At 35.0% G+C, this 20,123-nt stretch overlaps 2 protein-coding genes across 2 annotated transcripts; one reads left to right on the top strand and one right to left on the bottom strand.

Moving 5' to 3' along the window:
• Positions 1-721: 721 nt before the first annotated feature.
• LOC107170028 (uncharacterized) lies at positions 722-1,324 on the bottom strand. The gene has a single exon (XM_015520027.2). It carries the CDS (start codon positions 1,322-1,324, stop codon positions 722-724), a length of 603 nt encoding a protein of 200 aa, XP_015375513.2.
• A 17,622-nt stretch (positions 1,325-18,946) lies between these two features.
• Positions 18,947-19,713, top strand: LOC149062444 (uncharacterized). The gene is made up of 3 exons (XM_089215329.1): positions 18,947-19,111; positions 19,217-19,418; positions 19,562-19,713. Exons 1-3 carry the CDS (start codon positions 18,947-18,949, stop codon positions 19,711-19,713), a joined length of 519 nt encoding a protein of 172 aa, XP_089071455.1.
• The last annotated feature ends 410 nt before the right edge of the window (positions 19,714-20,123 follow it).

Here is a 20,123-nt window from a genome sequence, read left to right as displayed (position 1 = left end):
GTAGCTGCCAGTTTGAGTACCTCGTTTGGTATCCCATCAGGTCCTGGTGCCTTTCCATTTGGGATACTGATTGCTGCTGCCCTTACCTCAGCGGCTGTTATCGTTGCTGAGCCTAGCTCTTCTTCGTTATCGATCGCTAGTATAGGCCTTGCAGAGATGCTTCTGCGCGGGAACAGCGTGTCAATTATCGTATCTAATCTGCCGGGGATTTCCAGTCCATGGATCGGTCTTCTGCGGGACAGCTTTTTCATCACTGTCTTGTATGGTAGGCCCCAAGGGTCTCGATCTAACTGTGAACACAGGTCTCGCCAGTGGCTATCTTTCGAGTTAAGAATTTTTCTTGTTAGTAGCTTCTTTTGATCTTTGTAGCGTTGGCCCTCGATGATGCTTCCGGCTTCGCCTGCCTTTTTTCTTTTCCTTGTGTACGCTCTTCTGGCCTTGATGTATGCCTTCCGCGCGCTGCTATTTCTGAGTTCCACCAGTAGACAGGTCGCCTTTTGTTGTTTCCGCTCGCTCGTGGCATGCACGCATCACAAGACTCAGTTAGGCAGGTGATAGCTTCTCCGCAAGCTGTTGCAGCGTCGCCGTAAAGGGGCGCCTTTCCGTAGTTTTTCGGCTAACTTTGGATAGTCCAGCTTCTTGTAGGCCCAATGTTGTTTGATGTAGTTTCGGCGGTGACTGCTATCGGAGGAGACTTGGAACTGGATGTAGCGATAAAGACTTAGCTGGATCGTGCTGGAAGAAGAATCAGCACGATCCAATCGGTAACGTTGCTCGCGGATGACTGAGTTAGGACTTGAGACACTGTTAGGTCCAGATGTGATTCGGATGCTCCCCTGACGAAGGTGTGTCGGTTGCCTTGGTTGCAGACCGCGAGACCCGTGGAGGCTAGAAGCTCTGCTAGGGCTAGTCCCCTACGATCTTCGATTGGACTGCTCCACTCCGGTGACTTGGAGTTAAAGTCACCAGCGACAACCACAGGACACTTGGCTTCTCCGATGCTTTCTTCAAGTCTGTCCAAGAAGGCTTCAAATTCGGTGAAGCTGGTGTTAGGTGAGCAATAGCAACTGTACAGCCTGTGGCCAGTGGTTTCTAGCCATCTAAAGCCTGGGATTAGCGGTCCTGTTCTATCGACTGACATATCGCTTATGACAGCTATAGCCGATCTTCCGTTGGCGTCTGCGTACCAACCAGCGTCTTCCCCTAAGTTCCTGTGCTTCTCGATGATAATTAAAATGTCAGCTTTAGCCTCGTTGGCAGTCGCCAGTGCCAATTCTTGTGCCAATCTGCAGACTCCAACATTAATTCGCAGGAGCTTAGTCATTAGGACGTACTTTGTTGCTCCGGGACATCGGCCGTTTCCACTATAACGTGCGCTGTACGCCTGCCTAGTCTCCTTCCTAAGAAGTTTGCCGAAGATGTTTGCTTCCGTGTCGCCAGTAGGGCAGTTCTTTACGTAGTGACCTTGTTACCCACATCGTCTGCAGCACTTGCTCCTGTCAACTCCTTTGCACTCTTTAGCTTGGTGGTCGAATGCCAGGCATCTGAAGCACCAAATTCATATTCGTTCCGCCACCCGTACGCGACAGTTAACCAAGCTGACTCTCGGCCGTCCTTTTTCAACAATGTCGCGTGAACATCCTGCCGCTGCAAAGACGAGCGCTGTTTGTATACCCCCGTACGCCGGCCTCAGGTTGATGACACGGGCAAATGTAAACTCCCCTAAAACATTTTGCTACCGTATTACACTTACGTAAACTCCCCTAAAAATATTTTGCTACTGTATTACACTTATGTAAACTCCCCTAAAAACATTTTGCTACTGTATTACACTTATGTAAACTCCCCTAAATAACAAATTTATTATTATTATTTTTTTTTTTTTTAAATTAAATAAACTATCCGCGGCATCAAAGGCGTATTACATTTTATTTTATATACATTTATACATTAGATAGATAAGAGTGAGTTTATGGGAAAATACAGTATATTATCTAGAATCTAGATTGTACTTTTATAAAACTAATAATAAATAGTAATAAAGATAACTGGGTCTAACTATTTTCCTTTCTCAGTCAGTCACATACCATAGACGTTAGTTGATCTATATTCTATAATACATTTTTAACATCGTTTTAGTTTCGTGTGATATTTTTCATTTATTTATTAATTAGTAGTTATGTCAGAAATCCAATTTATTACCAGTGAACGTGGTCGTTCATTAATTGTTTATAAACTTTTTAAATATTATTTTGAACGTACATTGATTGTAACTGGTGAAAAGAAGTGGCGTTGTTGTATTAAGAGATGTCCAGCTTATATAAAAATATTAGAACCTTCAAACTTAATAACATCATCAAGTAATGAAAATCATAACCACGAATCTTGCAGTGAACAAATGATACAGCGCCAACAGTTGTCTACATCAGTAAAAAGAAAAGCCACCGATAATCCTCATGATAAGCCAAGTAAAGTTTTAATTCAATGTTTAAATGACCAGTCAACTAATAAAATTAGAAATCACTGATTTAAAATATGCTAAAAGAAACGCATACAATGCACGCCGTAATATTTTACCTTCTTTACCAACAAGTATGAATTCTGTCCACGAAGCTATAGAACAACTTAATATAAAAACAGTCCAAGACGAACATTTTGTATTAACAAATAATGTAATAGACAATTTGATAATTTTTTCGTGTAAATCAAATTTAAAAGCTTTTTGTAAAGCTGAAATTATTTATCTTGATGGAACATTTGATTTTTGTGCACAATTTTTTTACCAATTTTTAACTTTTCATGGTTATTTAAACGGTCATTATGTTCCTTTAATATTTTGTTTATTGAAAGATAAAAAAGAAGTAACTTATAAAAAATGTTTTCAAACAATACATGAATTATGTAATGAAGTTGATAGTGGTGAATTCAAACCAAATAAAATTGTAACCGATTTTGAAAAAGGTTTAAGAAATGCGTGTATGTTCCATTGGCCAGAAATTAAATTAGATGGTTGTCGTTTTCATTTATCACAGGCGTGGTGGCGCGCAATTCAAAGATTTGGGCTCGCAACTGATTATAAAAATGACGAATCAGAAATTAGTAAGTGGCTGCATTACTGTTTTGGATTAATATATTTAAATCCAGAAGATGTTGAAAACTGTTTTAGTATTGACTTGTATAACATTAAACCAAACGATGACCGCCTGGATAAATTTTATAATTATTTAAAAAATACGTATATTGACGAAGAAGCAACTTTTCCACCAAAAGTCTGGGCAGAAGCTTCTTCTGAATTGACAAAATCGACAAATGCATGTGAATCATTTCATGCCCATTTTAATGCAAATTTTAATCACAGTCATCCAAACATTTTTATATTTATAGATACATTAAAAAATATTCAAACAGAAATTTACATAAAATTACAAAGTATTCATAAAACAAATAACTCCCATAATAATAAATTAAAGAGACGACAACAATTTTTAAACCAGTTAATAAAAAATTATAAAGAACAAAAAATTACTACATTCCATTATATAAAAACAGTTTCACACTATTACTCAATTAAAAAATAATTATAGTTTAAATAAACCTAGACATATAGTATCTAGTATGACAATGAAAAATAATTTTTCAAAATAAAATTGAATAAAATAATATAAATGCAATACAAAACACAAATATTTTTGGAGGATAAATAGAACCGCCTCCACGTGGTGTCCTCTGGGTTACGCTAAATGGTTCTATTAAAATATTTTAAGGGGAATTTACATTAGTGTAATACAGTAGCAAAAGGTTTTTAGGGGAGTTTACGTGAGTGTAATACGGTAGCAAAATGTTTTTAGGGGAGTTTACATGCGCCCGATGACACTAATCGCATCTCGGGAGGTTCATGAATCCCGGGTAATGGCATTGACGATGTCCTCCTTGTCTGCCCAAGCGTCAATGTCCCTGACTTCCAGCAGTGTCCTCTGTTGGTATAGTGTTACTCTAGCATCGTCTCCAGCTGTTTTGGTAACCTCTGCCTTTATTCTGCTAACTTCGGCTTCTTCACCACGTACCTCAAGTAGTAGGTTACCGTTTTTTGTTTTTCTCATTCCTGTGTTTGCATTTCCCACTGCTTCACCATCCATACCACTTTTGATGCGCTTGGCAAGCGCCGGGAAGTCCTCCTGACTATCTACGTGTACTACAATTGCCGAGGGCCACGTTCTATGTCTCCTATTGTCGGTCCTTGGCTTTGAGTCACCATGTATGGACGGCCGGGCCGTTGTCCCTGTAGCCTTGGCCTTGGTCTTTCCACTCACCGCAGCACTCCAGCTTTTGGTCTTCTCGGCCAATGTTCCATCATCCGTATGCTCTTTATTCAGTACCTAGGGCTTGCTGCTCTTCATAATTGGCGGACTACCACTGTCCCACCAACAGGGCGTTTGGGTTTCCATGTCCATGGTTGTCGGCTTTGTCTCCAATTTATTTGTGCGCACAATCTCCAGACTTCGCCGTTGTTTCAACACCTTCACGTAGTGCCCCATGATTGTATTGGAGTTTGCAAGGGTCTCTTTTAGTTCCCTATGCACGTTCCTATTACTCTGTGCGAAGACGCACATGGAGTTTAGGTACACACGTAGTTTCACCAGCAGTTCATCCTCGCTAAGACCGCCAATAACCACGACCTTCCTTTGGACTGTCCGACTTGTTGTCTCTTCACCTGTTTCCGTATCTGCTACCGCTTGAGGAGCGATTGACCTACCCTCTTCAGCTCTAGTATTGGATAGAGAAACGGGGGCCTGGCTGGTCATCCCCGCACCATCACGGTCGTAGAATAACGACCGCAGTGAGCCCGCTACGTTGGACCTGGCTTTTACCCCGGATCCACTCACTGCTGCCGGCACCTGGGGGTCCGAATCCCCTGGTGCGGTAACCAAATTTCCGTTCTTGACTTCCATTTGAAGTTTTTTAAAGGGTGCCTCTCCCTTGCGTTTTAGCCCTGCCGCCAGGGGGATTTTAAGTCAGTGTTACCTTCACCTATGTCCGTTTGCAGGCGCTTGCAGGTGGACCAGACCTGCCCGACCAGTTAAGGTCAGGCTCTGTGTTTTTGATCTGATTTAGACCGGGATCGCTTAGTAAGACTCAATTAAGAGCCCGCAAGCCTCCCCGCCACGTAAAGGTGGATCCCGTGGGGAGGAGACACGGTATTTTACCCTCCTCCGTGCCAACCTAATTCTCATAGCTAAGTACCTGAGCTTAGGAGGTGTCTAGGGCTTTCAATTAAGAAAACCCTGTGCCATTATGCTTCCGCTAGGCAGATTCGATGAAGGACACCCCCGGTTTACCGACATATTTAACGATATTCATCGTAATGTCGGGCCGAGCGCGCCTGATCCAGCTAACCAAAGCAAGAACCGCTTTTGACCCCAATAAAATTAATTATTGGGGTCAACCTAATCCGGTGGAAAGGGCTAACCGGGAAATAGTACGCATTCTACAGGCCTATTACAAGAAGCACACCACCTGAGTAATGTGGCTCAATAACATCGAATTTTCGTTGAACAAAACCACGCGGCACGCACCAATAGACCGGATTCACTCCCATGCAAATTATGACAGGGAAGAAATGCAGTCTATCAATTGATAAATTAGTTTCACTACCTATCCAGATTCCAGAAAAGGATGTGGAAAGTATCATCAGACTCCAAAAGCGAGCGCAACAAAGAACTCAGGCCAAGTATAAGGGAAAACGTTTTCCATCATATCAAGCCGGAAAACAGGTGTTAGTTCGAGAACATCGACTATCGTCAGCACTAAGTCAGAAAAAACAACACGGTCGTGATCACAGATAGAATTGGGGATCAAGTCACGCATAATTTCAAAAATATCAAACTCTACATCCCTCCTGACCCCGGAAAGAGTGGAGTAAAATCTGAAGAACCACAAAAATTCGTTTCGTGTTGTGTCGGTGGTAGTTCTAACTGCAATAAATAACATGTATTATTTTTATTTTTATCGACATTTTTTTGAACGGACCAAACATGGACACTAGTGACGTCCCTCACACTAACCGCACACAAACGAAAACCCCAGAGCCAGATCGTTGGCTGGACGAATTGCTTGAAACTCGACATCACAAAAACCATCAGTTATTCGGTGAAGATTATTTATATGAAGACATACTTGAACTACGTACAGAAAAAATTAACAAGCTCAACGTGTCAAGCATACCTGTAAACATTCAGAACGAGAAGGCAATGGCCGAGTATAGGCGTGAGCTAGAGGTTGAAGTAACACAGTATCAAGTCGGGTCTACAATTAGTTTCCCACCCACGATGCAGTGTGTTAAGGTTCCAGATCCAGAGGAGGGCCTCGAACTGAGTATTGATCCTGCGGAGGTCACCAAAATTATGGGTACCACGGACACTATTGCAGTCTCCAAAAAACCAGTCTTCAGATCAGTAACCGCAAGCGCAAGAAAGAGGAATGGAGGAATCGCCGGAACATGGTCCGAATAAGGGCTAACCGTAACTAATAGAGGAAAGAAAAATTAATTGCACGTTTTTTTTTGTTATTATTACCGTGGAGGAAGGATACCCCACTTGATTCAAGCCGACACACAATTTTATTGATGTTTGGTTTTATATTTATTTGTTTTATTTCAAAATTATTAACAAAGCAAAAAACCTAAAAATCAAAAGGGGAAAATGTAATGAGACATAGTTAATATAATAACTTAAACATAGATGAAACATAACTTCCTGAGTATAACAAGAGCTACATGCGCGCAACCAATTGGTAGCCACAACAAGTTTGAGACGTTCGACGCCGTAGTTACACACCAATATCAACAACAGAGCGCGTTGTCCACGAACAGTTTTTTTTTTATCACCGTGGCCGGCAACCGTTGAGTATTAAGGCGCGTCCACACCAGGGGCGTCATTTCAACTTTTTTTTTGTTGGTGCGAAAATGTTTGCAGGCCATTCAAATTGTTACCAGGCCACATAGAAAACTTTTTTTTTTTTGGTGGGGGGGGGGGGGGGGTCTAGTGGGGACAAAAACTGTAGAATATTTGTAAAATGTATTTAATACATCACTTATATTAGTATGAAAACATCACAATATTATTACTATTTTTGAAGAACTATGTGTAGGTACTTTTAATAAGTTTATATTATATTGTGGATGCCAGTTGTATTTGGTAAGCAAATTTATGGATATTAAGCACCTTAATAGTACTTAATCGAAACTAACCTATACATTTTTTCTCCCTGCACACTCAAAATAAATAATATAGCTAAACACCTAAACCTGAAATTTGTTTTATGGGTTACCTTATTCAAAATGGCACAATATACTTAATTCATATTTCTAAATTTTTCCACATCTAATTTTAATTTAACAACTTAAATTTTATTTTAATAACAAATTATTTAGTTACACAAATAAAAACATTTATTATCATAAAGTAATAATTACTTAATACATATTATATTACATTAGTGGATATCTTCGATTTTTCAACTTTGAAAATGAATCTACAGCATCATTTAGATTAATTTTATTGGCCTCTTCTTTCTCCACACTAACCACTAATAAGTCACTTAAGCGCTCATCTCCCATGGTTGATCTAATATAAGACTTGACTTTCTTAAGTGAAGAAAAAAAATCTTTCATTAGAAACCGTACTTATAGGTAAAGTTAAAACTAAAGATATTATTTTTAATGTTTCTGAAAAAGCAACTGGAAAATCTTTTAAACAGGAAATAATGTCATTTAAATTCAAATTGGTTATATTTTTTTTAAGAATCAAGGATTTTGCAGAAGGAAATTCGGATAACATTTTAGACTCATTAAATTGAAAATAACTATAATGGTTTGTAAAGAATATTAAATGAGGGGAGTTAGGATTAAAAAAAATATTGCTGGATACATCAAAAATTTCAAACAGCTTAAACAAATCTTTGCTCTTCTCTGAAAATCTTTCATTCAGCTGTTGAAGAAACCTGAAAAAAATCATGATTATGTTATTAAATCAAAAACTAAACCACAGAGTTGAAATATCTACTTTATGAATTTGCATTTACATTTAAGAAAGGGAATTTAAACAACATTCATATAATGTAAGTTATGCATGGATTCTATTTTATAAAATATTAATATAAATAAATAAAGCAAGTAAATATATTTCTACACAGTGTTGGATAGGAAAAGTACAAACACACAACATTTTAAAACTTTGGCAAGCTCAAAATCAAAATTGGGTTACAATTGTTAATTATAACACTTAAATTGAATCCAGCTCACCGATTTAAACTCTGTAACTCATGGTTCTATCAGTGTTTCGGGTTGATATCTAAATGTAGGTTATCTAATTTTCATAAAATAAATGGTTGTCTTATTACATTCTTACCTGTCAATGCAGCAAGCTGGTTTTTGCTTTTCAGATATTGTAGAAAACATACTTAATAAACTATGACAGTTTGAACCAGCTGTTAATAAAAGCTTTTTATTTTTTTCTCTTAATCGAGCTGCACCTCCTTTTCTTTTTTGTTCGTTCATAATAGAAAATACTTAATACACTCGTAAAATTTAAAAAAAAAACTTTTAATAATTAAAGATAATTTATCAGTTGAATAAATATTTATAAAAACAAACATATAACATTAATATATTTATAGAAACTGAAACCACTAAACTAATACTGACACTTGGCGGTTGTCGGGTTGTATAATATTAAATATTAAGCAAATATTATTATTATTATATAATATATATTATTAAGTATTTCACTTCTTTCTCGATCTCGACTAGAACAATCGTACTCTCGACGTACTAAAATTGGTAGAATACCATTTCTACCGTAGAAAGTAAGTGACAAGGTTAAAAATGTAAACAAATAATATTCTGTGGTGTTCTATTTTAAGACAATTTTTTCCCTTTTGATGGGAACTATATGTCATGTTGTTTTCTTATTATAACGAGTAGGGAGATACCGGAGCGTGATAAGAAATCAATATCAGCATAATATTATACCCACAGATATTTATATGAAATATATATAATATATTAATATATAACACTTAGGTACATCGGCGCTTATATTTATTGTTGGCAGGCCAAAGAAGGCGTTTATAAAAAATGTTGGTGCAAATGTACACCCTGCACCCCCCCCCCCCCCACCAAATGACGCCCCTGGTCCACACTATACCATATGGCTTTGCCAAATGGCATTGCCAAGGCTGATGTGGACTTTTTGTTGGCACAAGCCATTTGGCAAAGTTTTGCCAACTGGCATGCCAAGCCGTATCTGTCGACTGTCGGTCAGGATCAAAGAAAGCCAAATGGCAAAATGAAGTGCGGACGTGCCAACGTTGGCAATGCCGTTGGCTTTCTATAGCCAGTTGACAATCGACTATTGTACTAAGTGCATGTTATTTCGTTTTTATTTTCGTATTACATTTTATTAAATATGGAGTGGTCGAATGAGAAAGTTTTAACATTGATAGAATTGTATCGCAGTCGTCCCGTTCTTTGGGATTGTAAATTAAAAGATTATAAAGATCGCAACAAAAGACACGATGCTTTTATTGAAATTGCCATTAGTTTTGGCGTAGAAAAAGACGAAATTGAAAAATTTGCTGTGTCATCTTTCACGGGAAATTAAAAAAGAAAAAGATAGCGTAAAATCTGGTGGTGGAACCGAAGAAGTTTACAAGAGCAAATGGTTTGCTTATGAGAGTATGCTCTTTCTGAAAGACAGAAATCGCCCAAAAGTGTGACAGACACACAGGTAATGAAGTTTTTTTTTTTTTAATTAGAATTATTATTTATCACGTTGTGTGCTACGGTGAGAGATAAACTCTGCACTCCCTGTTTCTGTATGAAAAATGTAAAAAATATAGAATTTATTATTATTTATATATATAATTGTTGTTATTTTGTCGATTAGCAGTCCATTTTTATAACAATCTATATTTATAACAAGATAATTATAACCAGACAATTATAGATACAATTAGTCAAAATAATCAGTTAATAATAATAATAAGATTAAATATAGACGCGATCATATCAATATACCTTGTTAATTATAAATATTAAAAACATACAATTTTCAAATACACTATACTTTTACATAAATACTAGTTCAGATGTTTAGTCATATTGAAAAGATATCCGTCCTTGTGGTGAAATAAAATACTCGGCCAATTCATTTCTAACTTCTTGGGCATCGGTTGCACTTCTTCTGGGAACTCTAGCAATATTGTTGAGCCCGTCTCCTGAATCACTTGGATATGTGACTGAGCTATCCACATCAAATGCTCCATTGAGATTATAAAGTGTTTTAGAGTGTTTTCGTAGAAAATTATGTAAATAAACTATGGCCAATACAACCTTTTTAGCAGTTTTTGGTTCCAACAATATTGGTTTTCTAAGTATGCGAAAAACAGAACTTATAATTCCGAAAGTGTTCTCAGAGTTCTACGAGCTCTACTCGGTAATTAAAAATTCTTTTCATTGAACCCTTTTCTTGTGTCCCGGCGTATGGCTTCATAATATTGCATGTGAGAGGGAACGCATCATCACCAACGAAAACAAATGGTGTAGATTTATTTCTTCCAGGAAGTTTGCAAGGGCTGGGTAAATTCATTGTGTTATCTTCTAGACTTTTTTTGAATTTAGTTTCATTAAATACACCTCCATCCGAAATTCGGCCTTGACAGCCAATATTTGCATACGTGAAATTGTAGTTCGCGTCTACAACTGCAAAAAGAACGATACTAAAAAAACCCTTGTAGTTAAAATACTCAGTTCCACTGTTAATTGGTGCCTGCAGAGCTATATGCTTTCCATCAAAAGCGCCGACACAGTTTGGAAAATTCCATTTCTCATTGAACTCATTTGCTTTTTCTTTCCATTCCGATTCATTTTCAGGCATCTAAAACGAAATACACATTCAAATACCTAATACCTAATACCTAATTATAATAATTATTATAATTATTATTATACCTAATTCAAATAATATAATATTTATTATTTATTATTATATATTATTTTGAACTATTATTTTTTTTGCCGTCAATATACTTTAAAATGTTATACAAGGTTGTCCATAAGTTTTGCTTACAATAATTATAAAAAATAGCGAGGGCTGACTTAGTTAACGCTATATTATTAATACTGTTATCGATTTATTTATTTAAGTTATAAACATTATTTTATTAACTTAAAATGTTTCATCAATTAAACTTTTAAGGACCCATTGGATATCATGACTACTGAGCCTAATGAAATCGATCAGAAAGTATTGGAAAAAGATGACGATGTATCAATTCAATCAACATCCACATCCCAAGTGAAAAAGCGGTCATTAAACTCCTCAAAAAATCAAAATAAAGCAAAGTATTCAGCAACAGATGAAGCACTCGCTATCATGAAAGACATACAAGGGAGTAGATCTGTGAAAAACCAATATACCTTATTTGGAGAGCAAGTAGGTATGCAAATAAGTGGTCTCAATACGCCGTAGAGTAAAAAAGTTGTGAGACAAATAATTAGTACTGTATTATTTGACGCGAGATGGGGAAATATGATTATCCACCTAACACTTCTACACAGCTATACCCAGGAGCCCACCTCTACTCACAGCCACCAAACTACAGTGTACCTATGTACCCAAATTTCGGAAGTCCAACTTCTAGTAACCCTTCATTCCGTTCACCTTTTCCCAACACTAGCCAAGTATCTACACCAATGACGAGCCTGCTTCTTTCACAGATGGACCAGGTACAACTGTGAGCTCCGCTTCATACATGGATGGGCCAGTTAATAGTGATAATGATTCATTTGATAATATTTTATTTGAAATGTAATTATATTTAATTAATAAATATATTTTTACCTTCAAATGATTTGTAGTTTTCCTTCAGTCATGTACAAAATACTTTTGAATAAGTATTAAAATACTAACACTAGTATCATATTAAAAATTGTTAAAAATACTTAAATAAAAACGTATTTTACGAATACTTACAAAGTATTTAATTACAAATACAAGTATATTTTTAAAGTTTAATTATTTACAGAAGCAATTCTCAAACTGTTCGAGCACCTGTCAGGAGGGCCAAGAGGTAAATATTTTACACATTTATTTTTAGACCAACGAAAATTTTATAAGTAAAAATATCGGCCCAAAAATGCCTATAGCAGTAACTATGTCACTTCAATGCTTTCTAATTTTAAGATATATTATAGGCATATTGTTACATAAGCATATGATTTCATATTAAGATTAAATATTTTGTAATACTTAAAGTTTTAAAATTATTTTGTTTAAAGTATTTTAAAATTATTATATTTAAAGTATTAAAAAATTTAACATATTTGAATGTTAAAATAGTACATATTTTGACAACAAATATGTATTTTTTGTATTCGAATACTTTAGAGACTGATTTCTTACCATAATATAATCTTGCAAAGCGTTGATCAAAGCATCACAATCTTCTGGAACGATGGCTGAAATTACTTGCTTCGAAATTTTAAACATGTACATTAAAGAATGGTAGGAATCTCCTGTTGCTAGGAATCGCAATGTTACAGCAAGCCGTTCATTAACAGGAATAGCTTTTCTAAATGTGGTGTCCATCTTGGTGATTCTCGAGCCAATCAAACTAAGGAGAGTCTCAAAGTCACTGCTCGTCATTCGGAAAAAATTCTGGAAACCAGTTCCACATCGGTACTCCAGATTTAATTTGTCTACTTCGTCCAAAATTAAATCATTCATAAAATCATTGGCACTGTACTAAGTACTTAGCTCTACCACTTTTTAAGCTCGGACGTACCCAAAATCGTCGTTTCCGTGATTTTCTAGCTTTTTTTCAATCATTTTGGTCGATTATAATTACAGCTGCGGCAGCAATAAGCAAGTCGTCGTCGGCACACATCGTGGTTGACTGATAGCCGCACGTATACTGAATTTACAATGTGGACACAATGAATGGTAGTTGGCATCGGCATCTGATTTTGCTATTTGGCAAAGCCGTATGGCATATATCGGCATAGTGTGGACGCGTCTTTATAATATTCAAAACAAGTATGGATTGTAATATTGATAGCTAAAACGTTGGCTACCAGACTTGGTTTTAAAAATATTTTTTTTTTTTACGATGAGTATCACCGGTGACTCAAAAAATATAAGTTTTCTTCGTTATTGAATCCTACATAACTTTAAGAAAACGAAATACCTGAGAGTCACCAGCAACTCACACGATACACACATAATGACGATTTGTGAGTCCCCCGTGACTCTCGTGGTACATAACCAGAGATCGTCAAAATTATGTCTATTGTATCATGGTGTGAGACAACCGTGATACTTATGGTAGCCAACGTGTTAAAAATATATACGGTAACACTCAGAAAATCCACCAGAAAATCGAATTCAACCGCTGAGCCGAAGTCGCCGGGACGAGGATTGATATTCCCTACCACAGTCGGAATACGAACTATCCGTATTAACGCCGCCGTATACATATGTGTGTCACTCGGTATCACGTAACATAGTTGGAAAACACGGTTCGCCCGTATTATCGCCTCAGTGTAAGTGTGACCGTAGGTCTGTAACAATCATATATTATTGCTATGAATATTATATATTACATGTAATTTAAAATGTGAGTTCAACGCGACCATTTATATATATATATATATATATATATATATGTATGTATTAAAAGAATATACTGTATAATTATTATTTTATTTAACTATTGTTATTATTTGTGAAATAAATGTACTTGGTTTATAACCCATAAACACAGCGAGTTATAAATTCCATTAAAATGTATTAATATAAACAGACATTAACTAGTCTTCACTATATTTGTGTACTCTGTAGTCAGTAAAGTTAGTCAGTAGTATATTATATTGTATTAGATATGTATATTCTATATCAGCTTTAGATTCTATATCAGATTTTTTGTGAAAAAAATGTGATACGACTTATGTTTCATACTACAAATTCATTAGCTAAATACTAAATGTATCATGGCCACTTGGCACAAACTACATTACAATCTAATATTAATAATACCTATTTAAATCTACTGCCAAATTTATATTTTCATAAAAATATAAAACAACTTGAAGTGGTAGCTGGTATTTACATAATATATATTTTGTTATAAGTGTTTATATAATTTTATGAAACATCAATCATCATTAAAGTATGTATACGTTGAGAATAACAATTGCATATACCACGTGTTAACGAAAACCATTTAAAATGTATAATTAAATTATCAATATAACTTAATAACCTATACATATTTTTGAATCCTGTTTGCAAGACATAAAATAACACTATTTCATAATCAATCTCTCGCTGATAGAATTCTAAAATATGTTTAGCGTACTGAGTAATCACGTACCTATAGGTAACTAAGCTAAGTAGTTTACCCAGTTTTAGTGGACACACAGTTTATAATATTTTTTTTTAAATAGAAAACATTGGAGTAGGTATGTCTTTAAAAATTAATAATTATGTATTTTCCAAAATAATGCAAAAATGATAAAAAAAAATTGCACAAAGTACAAAATCAATACTATTTTTTATTTATATGCCGTGTAAGTATTTACTAAAAAAAAGATTACAAAACAAATAATAGAACTAATATTAATATTTTATTTGAATTTCACTGTGTAAAAAAATTATAATTGATACCTAATGAAAAGTATTCATACTGACTATTGAGCATTTATTTTTTTAATTAGGTACAATAGAACTGAAAATTTTTTTTTTTTTTTTTAAATAGATATCATTTCATTTGTATGAATTTCAAATATCTAGTAAATTGTGTATTTATTATTCGAGATTTTCAATTAATTAAAAAAAAAAGAAACATGTTAAGTATTGAAATAAATGTTCAATAGTTTGAATAAAAAAAAACTTTTATGATGATAAATATGTATGCTATATATATATATTATTTACCTGTTTTATGAAATGTAATCCTTCTCTTAACTGGTGTCTTTTGTGATACTTTTGATGTTATATCTTCATTGTCTAGATATATTAAGGATAAGTATAATTATCATAAAAGCTTCCGTATATATTTAACTAGGTACAGACAATTTTAGCTGAGTTATAATAAACATACTATTTGCATTAAACATCATAGGGATGGCTCCTGTTGGGAACAGCTCTGGAGTGATCGAAAATATTATCGATCATTCTATAGGCACTGTGCAGCTGAACAGCCAGCGCTCGGAGTGGACTAAATACATATTATTGTCGTGAGACAAATAGCGACCGGCTTATGCGGTTAGGTAGATCAGATGATGTTGGCACTACAAAAATTTACCTTCTCTCGGTTTAAAATAAAATTTAATATTTTGACTTTTAAAAGATAAAAAAACCCAACGTTACAGTAAAATAATTTTTTTTAATTATTGAATGTATTGAATTGTTCATTCATTAAATTTAGCGCTTGATCAATTACTGTATTAAAAAAGACATATTTGAATTTAAGTTCAGCATCTTTAATTGAATTGTCAGGCACCTCGTAGCTAAATGTGACTTTTTGACTCTTTTACGGGTTTTTTAAAATTCTTTATTGATATTGAAGTCCTCTGAAATTTTGTTAGCTGTTATTTTTGCAGAATGAAATCCAGAATTACGATATTTTTCAAAGAATTGTGTTAGTCCTTTTAACAAATTAATAGACACTTCCAGATGCATATTTAATATTTATACTTTACAAACTTTTACTAACAACATTTACTTCCACCAGAGATTCATACCAGATCACTAAACTTATCACATATTCATAGCTATGTAGTTCATTAATAACCAAAGAATGGGATTCAATTTTGGTTTTTGATCATTCATTGTATTTGACACTTCTTCCAAAGCTTCAATTACACTAGGTAATTTAAAACGCAGAGCTTTTAATCTATTTACTCTACACTCAATGTTATAAGTTTATCTTGAATATCGTAACTGAGATAATGATCATTAGTTTCTTTACATTGAATTCGTTTTACATGCTCAACTATTACAGGGTCAAACTTGGCTAAAGTTTCAATGTAACCAAGAAATTTGCCATTATGTTCAGTATAAATAACGTCAGATGACCCTCTAAATGCATAATTGTACTTTGCTAAGTAATGAATGTCAGCCAAAACTCTTACAAGAACATCCCTCCAGTGTTTTTTTCTTTTTCAATTTGGCTTAAGTGTTGTTTATTTATAGTATTTAAAGTTGAAATTTGTATTTTTAGTTCCATCCATGTTTTAACTAGCTGATTATGAGCAGAAGTTCGTTCATGTTCAAATAATTTTTCCAGTCACTTATTCCTTCACTAACCAATCCACTTCTATTATTCAAATTACTTGGTAAACTTGTTCGAAATAGTTTGCAGCAAAAACAAAAAACAGCATCCTTACTGATTGAATAAACAAGCCACACACGATTAATTATTTCTCCGTTAGGTATAACACGGCTATAATAGTAGCTTACGTTAAACTTTCTATTTTTTTTTTCGATCCTCGACCATCGGGCGGCATTTTTCTCCGGGCAAGTCACGGTGTCCGGAGAACAAGTGCCGCCATCCCCCACTCCGGGGCATGACAGAAACCTACGGGTGCCCCAATAGAAATTCTGCCAAACAGACGTCCGAACTAGGCCTTCGGGCCTACTCACGGACATTTTATTATGTTAGATTTATCAAAAATATCAGAAACAAATTCTTGGATTTCCATGTCTGATTGTATCCTTTCTTTATTTTCTGTAATTAGTTTATCAGATTCCATACTATTATCTGAATAAATATTTTGAATTTCCACTTCCCCATATTTATTTTCAATTAATTGTTCATCGTCTATTATTATGTGGTCAGATTCATCACAAATATCAGATACAATTTCTTGAATTTCCATATCTGACTGTGTCCCTAATTTATTTTCATTAATCAGTTTATCAGATTCCATACTATTATCTGAATTATTATTTTGATTGTCCTTTTCCCATCATTATTTTCAATTGTATTTTCTGCATTCGATAATATGGATGTTTCTCTAAGAAATTTATCGAAGGCACCGTGTTGTTATAATAAATATTATATTTTTTTTATCTTGTTTTAATCTTTTTTGATGACCAGATGGATGTTTTCGAAAATTATCACGTTCACGTCGAGTTGACATGGCGAATAATTATTGAAAATTATGAGTCTGATAAAATAAAGAGAAAGAGTTATGCTACAAAAAATTGAATGATAAATATGTTACGGGCAAAGTAAAAAGTCTCGTGCATTGTGCACAATGACCGGACACTGTACACAATGCCCGATTTTCAAGGGTAAAGTTGGAATAAGTTAACGTTGCCCGGGCATTGTATACAGTGCCCAATTAGATTTGGGCAAAGTAGATTAAATATTGAAATATTATATAAAAAATTAAAAATAAAGATATTAAAAAATATTATTAAATATTAAAAATAAATAAAGTTGCACAGCTTTACTATTTAATTAATTTATTATTAAATTACAATTATTATTTATTTGCTTTATTTATTACCACATACACCACTATTATGACACTTTGAGTTGCAAAGACGACCAGATCTTTTACATTTACACCAGTTGGTCTTACACAATGCATTGCAAGTACACCTATCGTACCCTTGGCCACCCAAATTAGAAGATTTTCTTGCCACTTCTCTTAATGAAATTTGTACTGGTGGACCCATGGTTTGGGAAACGCTGACCTATTGTATGATTGTATGAATACCTACATGGCTACATTTCAAATCTTATATCTCATAAGTTATAACTAGGGCTTTCAATCATATTCACTAAAAACTTTTTAAACTCTTAAAACAAAAAACATACAAATGCATATAAATCCTGGCCTTAGTTATATCTTATTAGCACAAGAAGAATATTTATATAATTTAGTTTATTTTGGGTATGAACAATATGAACTATGTTTAAAATGTAGCCAATGTAGTGACACGATATGTGAATAGCTACGCGATTTAAACGTGAAACGCCCGCTAGTGTGCAAACATAGAGAGCCGAGAGCCCATGATAATAAATTTCCAAGATAAAAATCATAATTAAATTATACTATTATAAATATTATTTTAAAACATGGGTGCGCCGTACGCACATATTGTCATCGAATGCACAATCGAAATTTCTATTCCAACAAAACAACAAAAAGTACTAAAATGAGATTAATTAACCGCTCTCAACAGAAAAACGGCCTTGACTTTTTCATTTATACGTATAAAAACATACGTACCTATGTAGGTTTTTGGTGCAAATATTAATTATGAGTATGATAATTAACTACACTTACCACTTACCAGTTACCAGGTCTCAACATTAGTTATGGCATATTGGTACATATTCACGTGTCGACAGGCGGCAAAGAAAACAATTAAATGAACCTAATAAGTTTTATATATTATAAAACGTGGCTTATTCCTGGTCCCCTCCGTCAAGCACCGATAAGATAATAATACTATTATACAATTTTGCGAATAAAACAGTCAACTGGTGAACTGGGGACAGTTTCTTTAACCGACGGTCGGCGATAATCTTAATGACGTAATAGCCAATAGGTACATTCAATTTAAAATCCACGAAGTCAAAATAACTATTTATACATTATGAACCGTTCGATAATGATTAAGATATAATAAATACCAAATATTTTTCAATTCAGAAAAAAATATTCTCATGAATTCTTATTCTTAATAAATTTTTATTTATTATCACAAAGTGTGGTCGTTTGGGTCACACAAAACCAAGATATAAATAAAAAAATGTTGCCGGTATATACTCCGCGAGGCCCTCATAGAAGCGCGAGGCCTCGGGCAAGGGCCCTGCTCGCCAACCCGTCGAACTGGCACTGCTTCTACATGCTGGACTGAAAATAGTTATGACATTGATTCAAAGGAAATATTGGATTGTATCAGGACGTGCAGCCATTTTAAAAATTATGCATGCATGTGTTAGATGTGTGCGCCATAGAGCTGCGTGTCCACCACCAGTCATGGCAGACTTGCCACCAGTACGAGTACAGCCTTATCGACCATTCGCATTCGTTGGTATAGATTACGGTTGACCTTTTTATGTGAAAGAAAGCCGTAGACGAGGTGCCAAGACTAACAAGGCTTATCTTGCTCTATTTGTGTGTCTATCACTAAAGGCAGTCCATTTGGAAGTGGTAAGCGACTTATCCGCGGAAGCGTTTCTTGCTGCCATCGATCGTTTCACTGCTCGTCTTGGAATTCCAGTTGAAATACGTTCTGACTATGGAACAAATTATGTAGGCGCCGCTCGGCAATTGAAATCTTTGTTCAACGAAGCAAAAACCCAGGACACTTTAATGAGTAGGATCCCGTTCAGTGGTATTTTAATCCACCTACAGCCCCTCATTTTGGAGGAATCTGGGAGGCGGCAATTAAAAGTGTCAAGACTCATTTGCGAAAGGCCATCAGTGACCAAATAATTACCATGGAGGAATTGACTACACTAATTATTCGTATTGAAGGAATCTTAAATTCGCGTCCACCCACAGGTGTCTCCAGTGACCCGAACGAGCTATGTGCATTAACTCCTGGACACTTTCTGATAGGACAACCCCTCATGGCAATTCCAGAACCTGATTTTATGGACGTTAAGATGAAACGTCCAACTAGATGACAGCTGATTAAACAAGCGCAACAAAGTTTTTGGAAACGATGGACCAATGAGTATCTTCAGACATTGCAAGGCCGTCAAAAGTGGTTAAGGCAAGATACTAACTTAAACATCAGTGATTTGGTCGTCGTAAAGTCTTCGGGATGGTCATTCATGTCATGGCAATTAGGAAGGGTAATTGAGGTTAATTCAGGTGCGGATAAAGTTGTACGCGTTGTGACGTTGAAGACATCCGAAGGAACTTTGTAGCGTCCAGTGGTCAAAGTAGTGAAGCTGCCTGTGTCCTGATTCCTGATCAGAAGGTTCTTCTATCAACCAGTTTTGTATTTTTTAATTTTTTAATTTTTTATATTTATTTTATGTAAATGGTACAAGATGTACAATTCATCGCTCATTATTTGTATAGTTGTAAC

This window comes from Diuraphis noxia, unplaced genomic scaffold (assembly GCF_037042655.1).
Source record: "Diuraphis noxia isolate RWA-SAM2 unplaced genomic scaffold, SU_Dnox_SAM2 contig0001, whole genome shotgun sequence".
Classification (NCBI taxonomy): domain Eukaryota; kingdom Metazoa; phylum Arthropoda; class Insecta; order Hemiptera; family Aphididae; genus Diuraphis; species Diuraphis noxia.
This window is presented reverse-complemented; position numbering and strand designations above follow the sequence as displayed.